Raw genomic sequence first — 17,885 nt, forward strand, 5'->3', positions numbered from 1 at the left:
GTATAAGTATATAAGGGGACAATACAAATATCTCGCTGAGGATCTGTTTATACCAAGGAAGGTGACGGGCACAAGGGGGCATTCTTTGCGTCTGGAGGAGAGAAGGTTTTTCCACCAACATAGAAGAGGATTCTTTACTGTTAGGGCAGTGAGAATCTGGAATTGCTTGCCTGAGGAGGTGGTGATGGCGAACTCAGTCGAGGGGTTCAAGAGAGGCCTGGATGTCTTCCTGGAGCAGAACAATATTGTATCATACAATTATTAGGTTCTGTAGAAGGACGTAGATCTGGGGATTTATTATGATGGAATATAGGCTGAACTGGATGGACAAATGTCTTTTTTCGGCCTTACTAACTATGTTACTATGTATGTTACTGTTTCCAAAACAAAGTGGTCTTGCTGGCTGCACCAAAGTCTATCTTTCGGGGTGTTATCAGATTTGATAACATTTCCCCCAATGTCAGGCAATGCAATAACATAATAAAATACTTCTTTCCCTCCTATTTGTAATCCCCCTGGTGTTCAGCACCACCGCTCCCATGGTCCCCGCTGGTCATGTGCCCAACATCATATACCTTACTGCTACAGCCAATCACTGATCTCAGTGGTAATGTGCCACGCATGTCGGCATCCTGTGGCCAGTGAATGGCTGCAGCGGTTACCTGGATGATGTACAGTAGGTGACCAGTTGATTGGCTTTTGGGATCACTGGGGCAACATTAGTGCTCAAATGATAAGGATCTGAAAAGTGTTTTTATGATTTCACATTGCCGACTATCTGGGAAACTTGTGGGAAATCCTACAAAATAATGTACAAAGCAGTAACTGTATGGGGTCAATGCAGTATACCATATGGATGCCTACGTTTGTTTGTTTTTTTCGGTTCAGTTGTGCGTTACCAAGCGCCTATGTCCCCATCTGCCCCTCCATACAGGGAATAAAGAATAAATCCAGATGTGGGGAACCGCACGCACAATAGGGTGATACCCACTCTCCCTCCATTGGGTAAGTGCGGGTTATGCTCGCCTGGTGGACATGTGACTGGCAGATGAGAAATGATTAAAGTCACACAGAATGCCATACAGATAATAAACATTTACACATTTTCATTAAGATCAGTTTACCGTCCTCTGACAAGACGAGCAAAATTCTTTGTATCCGCTCGCTGCCTATGATTCTGTAGCCGAGATCCTGAATGAGGGATCATCTTTTCTTACCTTTGAAGTCTCCAAAATATTAAAGAATTCTGTCAGTGCTGCTGGCAGAAATATAGAAAAGCTGATTATGCAAATTCTCATGGTTTAATCAATCAACGCACATAATATTTTCAAATCTTCATCTAATGAAAATCTTTAAACCAAACTCCATATTACATTCTACAATCAGGATCCAATGATATCAAGGCCTAGGATGTGTGTCCCTTCTATCTGTATGCAGTGAACTTGTCTTGATGAAGGGTTTTTCACCCGAAGCTTTACATAACACTGTACTTGCCGTGGTGCAACCAATGGATATAAAATACTGTCTGTCATAGAGAAAACTTAAAATCCATAAAGACCTCTCCGGAAGTGGGACACATCACGCTCACATTGAACATATGCAAATAATTATAACTTGGGAACTGAGAGAGAGCTGACACTTTCACCTCCAGTGAAGTAGGGCCATCCTGTAGTGGCCAGGTAATTAGAATAGGAAATCTACTCTGAGAAACACCGACCAAAACTGGTATTCGTTTATTCAGAGGCAGAGAAATACACTTCCCAAGCAAGAGCTTCATCTGTTCAAAGCACCGACAGAAGTATTTTTGGAGCCAGTGATGAATATTGGGGTTTGCATCAATCCGATATTTATGGGAGATATATTTTCGGCGTCATGACGAAGGGATGAAAATAACTAATTCACTCACATGACTGTAAGGCCAATCTAACCCATCCAACTAAATATCGATCTGATGGATGATGCTATTCATGCCTTGTTTCATCTTTATAGAAATGTAAAATGACAATATCTCCCTCTTGGACCTCAAGGGGCGAAGATATCCTAATAGTTAAAGGATCTCCTAAAATTCTAAAAGACCTAGCACATCGCACAACCAGCCCCCATATGAGCACAGCAAGGAAGGGGGGGATATGAGGACATAACCTTGATCCAATTTAAAACAGAATTTGTTTTTTTTTGCATGTTGTCAGTACTGGAAAGTACAACTTGCTGTGGGTTCTGTCTGTTTTCCTAAGGGGGGTTACTTCCCTCCGCTAAGCTCGGCCATTTCTGGGACACAGGTTTACATCAGTTTTCTGACAAATGCTTTAATGAATCTGCCGCCCCATGTTCATCGGCCCGTCTGAAGACCACTCATTGACTTACATGTAGCTAATCGACTGTTTCCGGGACTTTTCCATTGATGGCCTATCCTTCGTATCGGCAGATGGTATCAGGTGTTGCACCTCTGCTGATTATAGACATTTATGATCTATCCTGAGAAAAGGCCATAAATGTAAAAGTCACCGACAACACCCTTTAATGACCTGGATCAGCATCTGTAAAGGGTCCATAAGTCTACTGAGCCCATGTTCAGTGTTGGAGGAGAGCGGCAATTACCGTACTAATCATCAGGAGCCTTGGCACCCGCAGCCATTCCAGAACAACTGGAGATTGAGGAGCAAGCGCTTTCCTAACACCGCTACCCCCTTTATGATCATGGCAGTCACAGCATTTAGCTTTGGACCTTGATAAATCCTAGCAATATAACAGACCACAATGGATTTATTGGGGCGATCTGTCAATTTAAAAAAACAAGATGAAAAAGATGAAGGTCATCTGCCTTGTGTTCTGGGAAAGCCTGAAAGCTGCATCTGTGAGTGGGGCCGTCCCCGGACTTACCACGTAGCACTGCACTGCTCCGCAGAGATAAAACATGGATGGCTTTCCCGTGGGATTCTTTCAATTGTTCCCATATTCGAGCTCTTCCCAGAACAACTTGGCTCACATAAATCTAAAATGTATCGGACATTATCCAGGACGGAGCACGATCTTGCTTTCATTTTTTATTTACCGTATTTTTTTTTTATATAAAGAGTTAACCAACATTTTTGTGTCCTTTGTTATTTAGGGTATATGGATAAAGGGCTGGTAGGAATAAATAACATTAAGCCATAATTCCATTAGACATACCCTAAAACTGCAGCCTCCGCCAACACTGAGAAACGGGGTATGTTAAAAACCTATCCTAACTTGGATGCATGTGCGTGACCACTCATCGCTAGTCTTAATGGTGTATTCCCATCTCCAAGATCCTATCCCAGTATGTAATAGCTATAGTATTAGAAAGGTAGTTTTTCTGATTAGCTACTGTATGTTGCTTACCCCATATGCAGAACATTACAGTTTAGATATCCATGGTTGCGACCACAGTGACATTCAGTTGTTACTGGTCGTAACCATGGATACCTAAGCTACTGCAATGCCCTGCACAGGGGGTAAGTGAGATAGCTAATCAGAAGAACCACACTACATTTCAATTGGTATTAGTTGTTGTTCTTCCTACTACATATTGGGAGGGGATCTTGGAGATGGGAATAGCCCTTTAATGGAATATATACTACTGACCTTTTTAACCTTGAATATTCCATTAAAGGGCTAATCTGCCCTCTGCTCACTTCTGCATTTGGAAGCTAGCGGGGTCACATTACATCGATGATGTTCTCACTGATCACTACGACGTTGCAGAAGGACCGTGCCACGTTCCTGTTGGCTTTTTTTTTTTTGGACTAAATATTGTCAGGCTGTTATAGTTAATAAATGATTCTGTTGCCTCCCAGAGGAGCCGAAAAATGGCCCAAGAGACCCAGTTCTTTCCTAGTGCCTGTGCCACCTTGTTTTGGTGATCAGAGATGTTCACCGTGGTTGGACTCCCATTGATTGGACATTGGGGGCCTGTGTCGGCGATTAGCCATCAGTGTCTATAGTAAATACGTCTTTTTTTTAAAAGTTGCTAAGTTTGGGCTTTTTTTCCACAGGAGGAGTAAGATGGCGTCGTGCTATGATCCAGAATGAAACCAGAAATGAAGATATTGAGACTGTGCAAAAGATGCAGACCCCCTGACTGAGGAACTTGTCAATCTTTCCTTGTAAACTCAGGTTAGTTATATGGAATATTGGGTTTATTGATCATCTCCATCTCAAGCCTATTTATACTTGGATTTACTCTGCATGTTTGGATAAGATTTGGGAAACTTTTCTACATATATTTTGAAATCCTTTTTATATAAAAAATACAAAAAATGTATTCATTGTCTATAGGGACGTATTTCATAAATGTGCTGCACATGCACAATGACGGTACCTTTTATTCAAATGAACAGAAGAGGTAGAACGTCCCCGAATGTCACTTCAATGCCATTAATTGGCCATTTAAACCTCTTCACTGGTCCCAGGTGTTGCCTCCAACGAAAAGCATTCACTGATAGAGGACCCTCAAAAATCACAATTATGTATCCACCCAAATAATGAATCAATTCACTAACTGTGGTGGAATAACAAAATTAAAATATATCCTTTAATTACCAATTTATTAAACTACATAACGTTATCCTCCGTGCGCGTTTCCAGTCTATACACTATACCCTGATAAGTACATATCAAGATGATATTGTGGATACTAATAATGGTAAAATAGACAACGGAGAGTCGTTAAGCGATCGTGAAACAGCCCAATTATAAATCCTATAGGGCGATGTTTACTAGAAAATCCCAACCTCCCAATATAGGACTGTATTATAAATTATGAGGATTTGATATAGAGCCCCATAACAGTATAAAGGGCATTACTCATTTATAGGCGAGTCTATTGCACATTGCCCCATCATATAAGGCTACTTTCACACTTGCGTTGTGCACCGCACGTCGCTATGCGACGTTGCGGCGCAGCGAAAGCGCCGCACAACGGGGGCAGCGGATGCATTTTTCCAGCGCATCCGCTGCCCCATTGTGAGGTGCAGGGAGGTGGGGGCGGAGTTCCAGCCGCGCATGCGCGGTCGGAAAAAGCAGACCGTCGGCAGCAAGAAACGTTACATGTAACGTTTTTTGCTCCCGGCGGACCGCCACAACACGGCGCAACCGTCGCACGATGGTTGCGACGTGTGTCAATGCGTCGCTAATGTTGGTCTATGGGGCAAAAACGCATCCTGCAGACAACTTTACAGGGTGCGTTTTTTCCCCTAAACGACGCATTGCGACGTATTGAAAAAAAACGCTAGTGTGAAAGTAGCCTAAGTTGAATTGTTTAACAGAAAAGTATCAAATATTCTGGGACTAAATATATTCCCTCCAGAAATCCTCAATAGTTAGATACGCTGGAGCAATTTATTATCACCAGTCTAAATTAACCAGTATTACCTAGTGTCTATTCTATAGGTTACACAAATGTAGACACTTTGGTTAACAGCTCCTAGACTCAATAGACTCGCCTATAAATGAGTAATGCCCTTTATACCTTTATGGGGTTCTTTATCAAATCCTCAAGTTTTGATACAGTCCTATAGTGGGAGGTTGGGATTTTCTAGTAAACATCGCCCTATAGGATTTATAATTGGGCTGTTTCACTATTGCTTATAGACACTCTTGTTTTTGACATATACTTATGTGGGGGTCCCCAAATCTCACACCCTTCCTTACCAATGGAGCTGTAATATATTAGCATTACCATATCACAATAATGTCTTTTTGAAGATCCAAGTTACTTTAGTCAAATTAAACTGCTTTCAAAATGCATACAAAGACCCCAGCCTCATAGAAGTAAAAAAATAATGGAACGAGCCCTACAAAAATAATTCAGTAAGGCTACTTTCACACTAGCGTTTTTTGTAAATCCGTCACAATGCGTCGTTTTGCAGAAAAAACGCATCCTGCAAAAGTGCTTGCAGGATGCGTTTTTTTCCCCATAGACTTCTATTGGCGACGCATTTGCGACGGATTTGCACACTTCGCATCCGTCTTGCGACGGATGCGTCGTGCTTTGGCGGACCGTCGGGGAAAAAAACCCTACATGTAACGTTTTTTTCTCCCGACGGACCGCTTTTTCCGACCGCGCATGCGCGGCCGTAACTCCGCCCCCACCTCCCTGCACCTTACAATGGGGCAGCGGATGCGCCGGAAAAATGCATCCGCTGCACCCATTGTGCAAAGCGTTAAACGCTAGCGTCGGAATCTCTCCCCGACGCATTGCGACGGGGAGATTCCGATGCTAGTGTGAAAGAAGCCTAAGAGATGGTCGATTCTTTATTGTTTAGTGACAGAGAACAGTAAAAAACTAACCTTATATAGTTGTGTGCTGATATGTAGACACAACTCTGTCACAGATCGACGTTCCTCTACGATCCGATGCCGTCCAGACAGGAGGTGAGTAATCAAAGGGAAATTGCTAAGGGTGTGCAGTAGTGATGAGCGGACGTGCTCAAATTAGGTGTTATCCAAACGTGCTCGGGTGCTAACCGAGTGATTTCAGCGTGCTCGAATAATATGTTCGACAACCGCAACGCATGAATGGTTTGCCATTGCATGCAATACCTGCATGTCTCGCGGCTGTTCGACAGCCGCAACGCATGAATGGTTTGCCATTGCATGCAATACCTGCATGCATTGCGGTTGTCGAACACAAGCGAGACATGCAGCCACGGGGACTCGAACATAATATTCGAGCACACACGAGCATGCTCGGATAACCGGATAACACCTAATCCGAGCACGGTTGCTCATCACTAGCGGGCAACCGTTTGCCGAGTCCTGCTCCTGAGTCTAGAATTGTCAGAAGTGGTCGCAGAGGAAGCTCTATGGAGCAGTGCCTGGCATAAGGCTGCCCACCCATGGCCAATTTCCATTTGATTGGTAAAAGAAACATATTAACCACGTCCTACCCCTAGTGATTTCTCTTTTGAGCTGATACATTTCACACACATTAACATTTCATTTTTTTTCTCTGCCACAGTTCCCGCTGCCATCATGTTGACTGTAACAGAGCTCCGATTTTTGGCAGATACCCACTCATCGTATCACATTTTGAAGCCATGGTGGGACGTGTTTTGGTATTACATCACAATGGTGATGTTGATGATTGCCGTTCTGACGGGTGCTCTTCAGCTAACACAAAGCCGAATGCTCTGCCTTCCTTGTCAGGCAGAAGTGGGCAATCACTGTGCATATCCTCTGCTTCAAGACCCCGTGAAGATTAATTTTTCAACCAATTCTTTCGGAAATCTAAGCATCTCTAGAGGAATCCAAACTGACTTGCATCGCCAACAATATTCCTATATTGATGCAGTTTGCTATGAGAAACAGCTGCACTGGTTTGCAAAGTTTTTTCCCTATCTGGTGTTTCTTCACACTATAATATTTGCGGTATGCAGCAACTTCTGGCTTCATTACCCCAGCACAAGTTCTAGATTGGAGCACTTTGTTGCGATTTTATACAAATGCTTTGATTCTCCATGGACAACACGAGCTTTGTCAGAGACTGTCGCTGTGCAGACCATGAGAAACTGGGCAAGCAAACCCTCGCGAAGACTGACCAGTGAAGACACGGATGCAGGCAGACAGTCAGTGCAACTTGGGGTCGAGGCCACTGCCGTGGAGGATGATGCTTCAAGTGTCCTGGACAAGAAGGAAGGTGAACAGGCCAAGGCCTTATTCGAGAGAGTCCGCAAGTTCCGTCTTCACGTTGAGCAGAAAGACATAATTTATAGGCTTTATCTCAAACAGATTGTTGTTAAAGTGGTTGCCCTACTCGTAATTATTTCATACGTGTCTTATTTTTTGACGCACATTTCATTTGAGATTGACTGTAATGTTAACATTCAAGCGTTCACAGGTTACAAGAGATACCAGTGTGTTTATTCTCTGGCTGCAATTTTCAAGGTATTGGCCACATTTTACATTCTCCTCATGCTTTTGTATGGGTTTACTTGTTTTTATAGTTTGTGGTGGATGTTGAGAAGTTCTCTAAAACAGTATTCGTTTGAAGCCGTTCGAGAAAAGAGTCACTACAGCGACATCCCCGATGTCCAAAATGACTTTGCGTTCATGCTTCACTTAGCGGACCAGTACGATCCACTGTACTCCAAACGTTTCTCCATATTTCTGTCTGAAGTCAGCGAGAACCGATTGAAACAGATTAATCTCAACAACGAGTGGACAGTGGAAATGCTGCGTAATAAGCTGGTCCGAAATGCCAAGGACAAAATAGAGCTTCATCTTGTTTTGCTAAGCGGGGTGCCGGACAACGTGTTTGAGCTCAACGAGATTGAAGTTATGAAATTGGATCTTATATCAGATGCCAAGATCACCCCGATGGTAACACAGCTGGTCAACCTCAAGGAACTCCATATTTACCACTCAACCCTTACTGTGGATCTACAAGCACTGAGCTTTCTAGCTGACAACCTTGAAACTTTATATCTAAAGTTTATGTCTATTGAAAAGATACCATCTTGGATCTTCCTCCTAAAGAACTTGAAGGAATTGTATTTATCGGGATCTATTAAAGATTACAGCTTTGCACACATTGAGGGCCTTCAGGACTTGAAGAACCTGACAACCCTTCACTTAAATACCAGCATTCCCCGGATTCCACCTGTGGTTACAGACATGTTACCATTTCTTCAGAAACTTAGCATTAATAATGAAGGAAACAGACTCTTAATCTTAATTAGTTTGAAAAAAATGGTCAACCTGACCAGCCTAGAACTGATCAACTGCGACCTGGAGCGAATTCCACATTCCATTTTCAGTCTGGCAGAACTTAGAGAGATTGACTTTCGAGGAAATAATTTTAAAACGGTTGAAGAAATAATTAGTTTTCAGCATCTGTCCAAACTGACCTGCCTGAAACTATGGCACAACGCGATTGCCTACATACCACTACAGATCGGAGCGTTGGCCAACCTCGAACAGCTCTATCTCAACCATAACAATATAGAAATGATGCCACTGCAGCTATTTCTGTGCAACAAGCTGCGGGTTTTGGACCTCAGTCATAACAATCTGAATTTCATCCCGGATGAGATCCAGCTTCTGAAAAATCTTCAGCATTTTGCTGTGACAAACAATAGTGTAAGTATTACATGTTCCAGGAACAGGTGAGTAGAGTCTAATAGTCCAGGAAATTCACTGATGAGGAGCAAAAACCTCCAAACGGCAATCTTCTGATGGGTTACTCTTTATTTTGGAGGATATTTAGGTCTATCCATCCTAAGTTATGTGGCAAGGCTATGGTTGGGCATTGATTTCTTGGGTAGATGCTTCCAATAGGTCAATACTTCTTTCCCCCTTCTAGAGGAGCACTAATTTGCAATACTTCTATTAGTAATGTTTAGTATTAGCTTTATTTATATACCCAAAAATGGCAGTTTCCTTCTTGGCATTTATTTAATTTAAACCAAAGGCCTTTATCATATGGAGACAGATGGTGGTGGTATTCTTAATCAATGAAGAGGATGTGCTTCCGCTCCGTACTTGAGACTTTTCACATCCTGTCGGGACAGCTGTATTTTTTTTTCCAGCTGTTTATTATGAGAGTATTTGCTCTCTGGACTAACTAGTCTACCTTTTATTTAATAATCTGACTATAGTAAGGGTTGTTACGGGATAGGCAGAGTTGTGTTATGTAATCTCCAACATGATTTGTCTAAATTGAATTCCAATTGGGAGAGTCAAAATTATTTTAAAGGTATTCTACATTCGTAATTAATAGTGATGAACGAGCGTGCCCGGATAACAACTTATCCCGAGCATGCTTCTGTCCTAATTGAGTATTTTCGGCTTGCTAAAAAATGCTCAATCCCCGCGGCTGTTCGACAGCTGCAACACATGCAGGGATTTCCTGTTTGTTAGGCAATAGTTGCATATGTTGTGACTGTCGAACATTCGTGAGACATGCAGCTACGGGGACTGAAGCATTTTTCTTAAGCACGCTGAAAATATTCGATTAGGACACGAACATGCTCAGATAACCTTATCCGAGCACGCTCGCTCATCACTAGTAATTAACTTACCTGGCCCATTACACAATTACTGACCTTACCTACAATAACTTAACTTTGGTACACATACCAGTCTGACATGTCCAGGCAATCCTACGATTCTTATGCCCTGTAACTTGCCTTTCACACTTTTTTTGAGTGAGCAGTTTCTCTTCATTAGGGTTCTGCCAGCATTATAGGTGCAGGAACTTGAGTTTTTCACTTTCCAGTACACATTGCACCTCCATCGGCCAGAAGCGTATTCTCTGGTTGCTGGACAAAAGGCTCACAACTCTTACCTTCTTGGATCTCAGACACCACAGTTGATTAGCTGGCTGGGGTTATTGTGGCGTATTGCACAGATGATGTCCCACCAGCACAGCCAATCAAGAGCTGCTTCAGGAATCCCAGAGGGTAAGAGATTTGTGAACCTCATCTCCTGTAGATAAAGACCTTGGAGCTGGAGTCTGGGACCGATCTACCCAACTGTAGACAAAATGGAGAAACCTACTTGGCTGGCAGTGCTTTTTCCTGGGATTAGAGAACATACTTTATTTGCAGATTGACTACAATAATTTCAAGTACAGTGGTGGCCAAAAGTATTGACACCCCTGCAATTCTGTCAGATAATACTCATTTTCTTCCTGAAAATGATTGCAGTCACAAATTATTTGGTATTATTATCTTCATTTAATTTGTCTTAAATGAAAAAACACAAAAGAGAATGAAGCAAAAAGCAAAACATTGATCATTTCACACAAAACTCCAAAAATGGGCCAGACAAAAGTATTGGCACCCTCAGCCTAATACCTTTAGCCAAAATAATTGCGACCAACCGCTTCCGGTAACCATCAATGAGTGTCTTACAATGCTCTGCTGGAATTTTAGACCATTCTTCTTTGGCAAACTGCTCCAGGTCCCTGATATTTGAAGGGTGCCTTCTCCAAACTGCCATTTTTAGATCTCTCCACAGGTGTTCTATGGGATTCAGGTCTGGACTCATTGCTGGCCACCTTAGAAGTCTCCAGTGCTTTCTCTCAAACCATTTTCTAGTGCTTTTTGAAGTGTGTTTTGGGTCATTGTCCTGCTGGAAGACCCATGACCTCTGAGGGAGACCCAGCTTTCTCACACTGGGCCCTACATTATGCTGCAAAATATGTTGGTAGTCTTCAGACTTCATAACGCCATGCACACGGTCAAGCAGTCCAGTGCCAGAGGCTGCAAAGCAACCCCAAAACATCAGGAAACCTCCGCCATGTTTGACTGTAGGGACCATGTTCTTTTCTTTGCCTCTTTTTTTTCTCCTGTAAACTCTATGTTGATGCCTTTGCCCAAAAACCTCTACTTCTGTCTCATCTTCCAAAACGTTTTAGGCTTTTTCAGGTAAGTTTTGGCAAGCTCCAGCCTGGCTTTTTTATGTCTCGGGGTAAGAAGTGGGGTCTTCCTGGGTCTCCTACCATACAGTCCCTTTTCATTCAGACGCCGACGGATAGTACGGGTTGACACTGTTGTACCCTCGGACTGCAGGGCAGCTTGAACTTGTTTGGATGTTAGTCGAGGTTCTTTATCCAACATCCGCACAAGCTTGTGTTGAAATATCTTGTCAATTTTTCTTTTCCGTCCACATCTAGGGAGGTTAGCCACAGTGCCATGGGCTTTACACTTCTTGATGACACTGCGCACGGTAGACACAGGAACATTCAGGTCTTTGGAGATGGACTTGTAGCCTTGAGATTGCTCATGCTTCCTCACAATTTGGTTTCTCAAGTCCTCAGACAGTTCTTTGGTCTTCTTTCTTTTCTCCATGCTCAATGTGGTACACACAAGGACACAGGTTGAGTCAACTTTAATCCATGTCAACTGGCTGCAAGTGTGATTTAGTTATTGCCAACACCTGTTAGGTGCCACAGGTAAGTTACAGGTGCTGTTAATTACACAAATTAGAGAAGCATCATATGATTTTTCGAACAGTGCCAATACTTTTGTCCACCCCCTTTTTTATGTTTGGTGTGGAATTATATCCAATTTGGCCTTAGGACAATTCTTTTTGTGTTTTTTCATTTAAGACAAATTAAATGAAGATAATAATACCAAATAATTTGTGTTTGCAATCATTTTCAGGAAGAAACTGAGTATTATCTGACAAAATTGCAGGGGTGACAATACTTTTGGCCACAACTGTATATTGATAATTTAAAATGATTGTCCATTTATAACCTCATAATGTTATGTAATTAGTATGATCTGTCGGAAGCAAGCACTAAAGAATACCCCAATCAGACAAACTGCACAGGGAGTCTAAGGTAGACTGAGACACACCTCCTGTCTCCTCATTGGCTAAGCTTGCTGATCCCTCCCACCCCCTGCAGCTTTGGCTCTTCAGATTGGCTGCTTTGTGCGAACCCAAGCCCAGCTCAGGCTAAGCAGCTAGTCAGCGAGCTGTGCCTTTCACCATAATCTAGCCCTGTATGTACCCTGCCTCGAGGAGACAAATCATCCGTATATTTTCCATGCCTGGTTTATAGAATTTCTAACATTGTGTTCTTTTTCTTACAGATTGAGGTGTTACCAGACGGGCTGTTTAAATGCAGCAAACTACAGTATTTACTACTGGGAAAAAACAGCCTGACCAGCCTGTCAGCGCGCGTCGAGGACTTGATGAACCTCATCAAGATAGAGTTGGTTGGAAACCATATTGAGTCTCTTCCTCCGGAGCTGGAATCTTGTCAGTCACTAAAGCCAAACTGTATTATTGTAGAGGCCAACGTTCTGCAGACACTGCCATCCTATGCAAAGGACCATCACAAGGCCACGCATAGATAGAAAACCCGCCACAGTAAAATAGGTTTTATTTTACTTTTCATTGCTGTTTTCGTGTTGAAGGTGTTCAGGCCTCGATTCGTGTCTGATACCTACAGGGTTAACCCCTTTTTCCTTTATAAGCCAGGTATTGTATGGCTGCAGCAGACTCTTGCATTGTGCATACTCCTAGCAGCCTGAATAATAATATTATCAGCATTTCTTATGGAATATGTTTATTTTCTGTATATTGTAGCACAAAATGAAGAAGATGTTGGCGCTTTGTATGAAAATATTTGCTTAACGGACCAAATAGTCGCCATGTATGTCTTGGATCTGTGAGAGGACCAGGCATTGGCTAGGGGCATGCCAGCATCCTAAAAAATGAAGAGTGCTTAACTACTGTGATAGTAAATGTAGCGGTGTGGTAAACTTGTATATTACATGTGTGAATAGAAGCCTGTGGAAATATATCCTTATGTAGATAACTTGGACCAATCTCAAAAAAAAAAAATGCTGCGGATGGAAAAAAAACTATTGATTACAATGGATTGAAAAATACTCTGGTAATGGAATTTATGGGGAAGGGGTAACGGGATTTCGATTGTAATACGACAACCTGTGCCCATCTGTTCTTAGGATTGTCAGTTGTCCTGATTCGTAAATTTCCATTTTTTAAACTGTTTTAATAGGAATGTGACATCCCATGAATTTTCGGGAAATATAAAAAAAAATCCTTAAAGTGAATGTCTATCACGGGATCTGAAATACTGATTCGGCCATGTTTCTGTGCAAGGAACTGCATCACTTCTCCATTCAATGGGGCCGACGGCAGGTAGGGAGCATTGCCGTGGCACTGAAAAACCGTAAATGAGCACGCGGCTGAATCTGTGCTGCAGTCTCTTTGGTCTCAGATTTTTGGGGGTCTCTAAGGTTTGACCTCCACCTACCATAAAGCCATGCCATATCCAGGTGACCTTCCTGTGTACATTATGGGACTGACGGGGACACACCATTTTTAATCTAAACTTAAAGGGATTGTCATAGGCTCAGTGGTCACTTCCTGATGCATCGCCAACCGCTGATGGGCCTATGCTGGATCCACAGGGGTGTCGGAAGGCGAGAGTGCCTGTGTTTTGGTTTTTTTAATAGTCATTGCCTTGAGATACGTCTTTAGCGTCGTACATTCCTTTTAACACGGTTTTAATGTGTTTTCAATCACATCAATTAAAAATATTCTGCACACATTTTGAATGTGCAGCTCCTATCCCACCCTTGATTCAGACTCTATACAAACCCTCTTGCTACATTGTACTCCCCACCCCCACCCCATACACTGATAAATGTTGGACGAACCCATTGATTCGGGTTCGGCTGACTCTCTAATGTGTATGGGGGCACCGGCCAAATGGATCATCGTGGGAGATGTAGATCGGGCATGTTTGATATCAGACTCTCTTAGAGGATGCAAGAGCGCTCGGAGGGGCAAAAACTGCTTTGTATGGGATCGAGGGCCATGATAGCTTTTGACTGGCAGCCATCTAATATCTATGGCCGGCTGGAAGATTAAGCTACATAAAGGAATTGGAGTATAAGTGGCACTTGTTATTTGAATGAGTGCCATCACCCTCCACTGAGGAGGACCATGGTGGGTGTAGGCCTTACTTTTTGAGAAGACAACCACTTGAATTTTAATACGTGTTAATACAAGGGAACAATCTAATTCTATAGTGACAACTTCACTAACGAACTACAAGTCATGTGCAGCCCCATCATAGTCAGTGGAAGGAGTGCGGACGTTGGACTCCAATGTTTCTCTACTTTTCTCAAATTGCACAATGTTCAGTGTTATAAATCCACAAGTCTTAACTTGTAATCCATTGTAGTATTATTGTGTTGTCATTTACTATAACTAATATTAATACACAATATAGTACAAACTATATACTGATATTAATGGAGTTGTCCGGGCACCTGATATTGATGATCTATTCTTACAGCTCTTACAGGATCCGGCACCCCCACTAATTTAGGTGTTTTCAGCTCAGGCCGTGGCCAGATATAAGAGTATTGGCCGTTCACCGCTGCTATTGGAGCCAAGTTTCAGTTCTCCGCTATTGCCCCTACTCGTCTACGGAGCTGAGCTTTCCACTGTTTACACCCGGCAACCAATAGGTAGGGATGCTCGGCACACCGACCCTATCAATCTCATACTGGTGACCTATCCTAGGGTATAAAGTCCTGGATAGCCCCTTTTAAATTCTTATTGGTGGACTTCCCCAGCTACCTAATGTGTACAGTATGATGAAGCGCTTCCATATACCATAGAGCATCTGTTCTTGGGTGGGAGATATAGAAGAATGCCCAATTCACCTACCCTCATTAAAGTGGAGCCAAAGGGTTTTCAGTTATACCTTCAATGTATTCACTATCTGCCAATCTGATGATGGCTTCATGAAAAGTGTATTCCGTTTTTTAAACTATTGATACCCTAATTTCTGCCTACGTTTGAGTTTAACATCTTTAAAGGGGCTGTCAGCTACCTGAACAACACCTTTTTAATCGAAGTAGTTCCTCTTATAAAATAATGAGATGTACGCTATTTCCACACGGGTGCCATTCCTTCATTGTCAACACCAGGTCTCCCGAAGTTCTCGTGGCATTGGCTGCAGGGTTCTCGTGACATTGGCGGCAAAATTCTTGTGACACTGGCCGCAGGGTTCTCGTGACGCTGGCCGCAGGGTTCTCGTGACGCTGGCCGCAGGGTTCTCGTGACGCTGGCCGCAGGGTTCTCGTGACGCTGGCCGCAGGGTTCTCGTGACGCTGGCCGCAGGGTTCTCGTGACGCTGGCCGCAGGGTTCTCGTGACGCTGGCCGCAGGGTTATCGTGACGCTGGCCGCAGGGTTCTCGTGACGCTGGCCGCAGGGTTCTCGTGACGCTGGCCGCAGGGTTCTCGTGACGCTGGCCGCAGGGTTCTCGTGACGCTGGCCGCAGGGTTCTCGTGACGCTGGCCGCAGGGTTCTCGTGACGCTGGTCGCAGGGTTCTCGTGACGATGGCAGCAGGGTTCTCGTGACATGACACATAAGAATCAGTGGCCACTAATGGGCTCCTGCACGTTTACTTCTTTCGAAAGTCTGGGATTTCTCAGAAGGAAATGAGGCGGTAACCGCTCAATGGCTGCAGGACTCGCATGGCATAACAAAGCCATGGGACCCAGCACTGACATTACTGGAACAGCGCCGGTGCCGAAGGGTATTTATATTTTACAAGGGAGGCTGCTTCATTTTAATAAGGGGTCATCCAGGTATTGGACAACTCCTTTAAGACTAGAAAGCTATTAAACTTTACCATTAATTAACAGGCCATGGTTGTGCTGTCCAATGTTGTAAAATGCTGGATTTTGTCACACCCCTTCTGTTGTTTTAGCAGAAAATGAGAAAGTGAAAATCCAGCAACTCTTGAAGTAGATGAAAACTGTATAAAAACGCCTTTTTTTTTTCAAACATTAAAAACCAATCCAGCACAAGAAAATGCCAGCGGGCGCGTTCCTAACGCACACTGCGCTCTTAGTCGTAGCCTTCTGTTCTTCTAGGTTTGAAGATCATAGGGTCGTCGTCCATCTTAACCAAGCACCTGTGGGAATTTTAAGTGTCTGTATTAACGGGTTCTTCCAATTTTTAGCGATACGACATTTCTTTGATTGTTTTCTGTCATTCTGAGTCCCTTAGAATTGAGAGTACTGGTTTAGTACTGTGTCCTCTTTTCTGTTTTTTCTTGTTTGTTGGTTTTCCTGCCCAGGTTCCTTGTCACTGAGACTGCTGCAGCTTCTTGATTATGAACCACCAGGTTCAAAATGTGTAAGACCGTCTCATGGGATTATTGTAACCTGCATTTTTTTTTTTATTTTTTTTTTTTTACGGGATGAAATGGCGACTTTTTTTTTTCTTACATGATGCTGGATACCACCTTTTCCTTCTGCAGTTCCCTGCCCAGCTGGGTGCTTGGGAATCGGCGGCATCTAGCAAGCTTACAAAGGTGTTCCCTCTCTGTTACGCTGATCATACACGAGACACAGCTGAGTTTTAGACTCCCCTTTATACATGCGTGCTCGTGTTGATTGAGCATACATGTTTAATTTAGCAGCAACCTCTTTGGCAGATCCTTATGAAGATGTCTACAACCCCTGGATTTATGTGAAAGTTGTTGGGAGGGCTTTTTTTTATTGTTATTTTTGGGGGTGAATGTTCTTTAGAAATAACCAGCAGGTTCTTATAACTGTGTTTTCTTGGCAAGACTATGGTTGTTAATGAGTTTATATTTCATAACTAATTATATTTTGGTTAATTTTGATATTCTTTTTTAGCGAATATTACTTGATACTACTGAATTGATGAGAATTCCTGCCCATACACTCTCGTCACCCGGCACCATCAATGTTAGTCTAATGGTGGTCTAAAATACAAAGGTGTGTGACTTTAGAGGTGAGCGTGCAGAAGACATTTTGTTATGTGCATTATCCCCAAGGGCGGAGGAAAAACTGGAGAAGCCTCTGTTATGTCTGACATGACTTTTGCTTTGTACTATGATTGAAATGTGCATTTATTTCAATAAACCTTTTGTTTTCTTTCTCGGACTCTTTTTGCTATAAATGATCTAAGTGTTGGGGTTTCTTCAGCAGGTCTAGCTCTTGTCTTGATTTGGTGGGTATAATGGAATTCAATGAAACGTGTCAGAGATTCAATCTGCTGTAGAGATTTGTTGATTTTGTTCCGGGGATCGTTTATCTATAAAAGTCATCTAGTTTTATTGCTTAGAGCAGTAAAAGGAGGCCAGACTAAAGACATTGATGAGGATTTATTAAATCCTGGGCACATAAAATCTTTTCCCTCCGAGGATGATGCACCGATCAACTTACATCTCTGGAATGGTAAGGCTCTGTGCTTTTGCTGCGAATCCACAGCGTTTCCGCAGCTGCGGGTCCCCAGCAGTTTCGCATGAGTTTACAGTACAATGTAAACCTATGGGAAACCGAAAACGCTGTGCACATGCTGCGGAAAAACACGTGTGGAAACGTA

The 17,885-nt window shown here is 42.9% G+C and overlaps 1 protein-coding gene across 3 annotated transcripts in view; it reads left to right on the forward strand.

Annotated features, from left to right (window-relative positions):
- The window catches only part of LRRC8B (leucine rich repeat containing 8 VRAC subunit B), a 50,237-nt gene extending 32,801 nt beyond the window's left edge, over window positions 1-17,436 (forward strand). For 2 of the 3 annotated variants that reach the window (XM_069737533.1, XM_069737535.1), the window contains 3 exons: window positions 4,017-4,137; window positions 6,983-9,102; window positions 12,567-17,436. In XM_069737533.1, coding sequence (XP_069593634.1) covers window positions 6,997-9,102; window positions 12,567-12,833 — 2,373 coding nt within the window. In that variant the 5' untranslated portion in view covers window positions 4,017-4,137; window positions 6,983-6,996 and the 3' untranslated portion in view covers window positions 12,834-17,436. The remainder of the gene's footprint in view (window positions 1-4,016; window positions 4,138-6,982; window positions 9,103-12,566) is intronic. The other variant, XM_069737534.1, reaches the window with a different exon arrangement.
- Window positions 17,437-17,885: the final 449 nt, after the last annotated feature.

Source organism: Ranitomeya imitator, chromosome 8, assembly GCF_032444005.1.
Source record: "Ranitomeya imitator isolate aRanImi1 chromosome 8, aRanImi1.pri, whole genome shotgun sequence".
NCBI classification, from domain to species: Eukaryota; Metazoa; Chordata; class Amphibia; order Anura; family Dendrobatidae; genus Ranitomeya; species Ranitomeya imitator.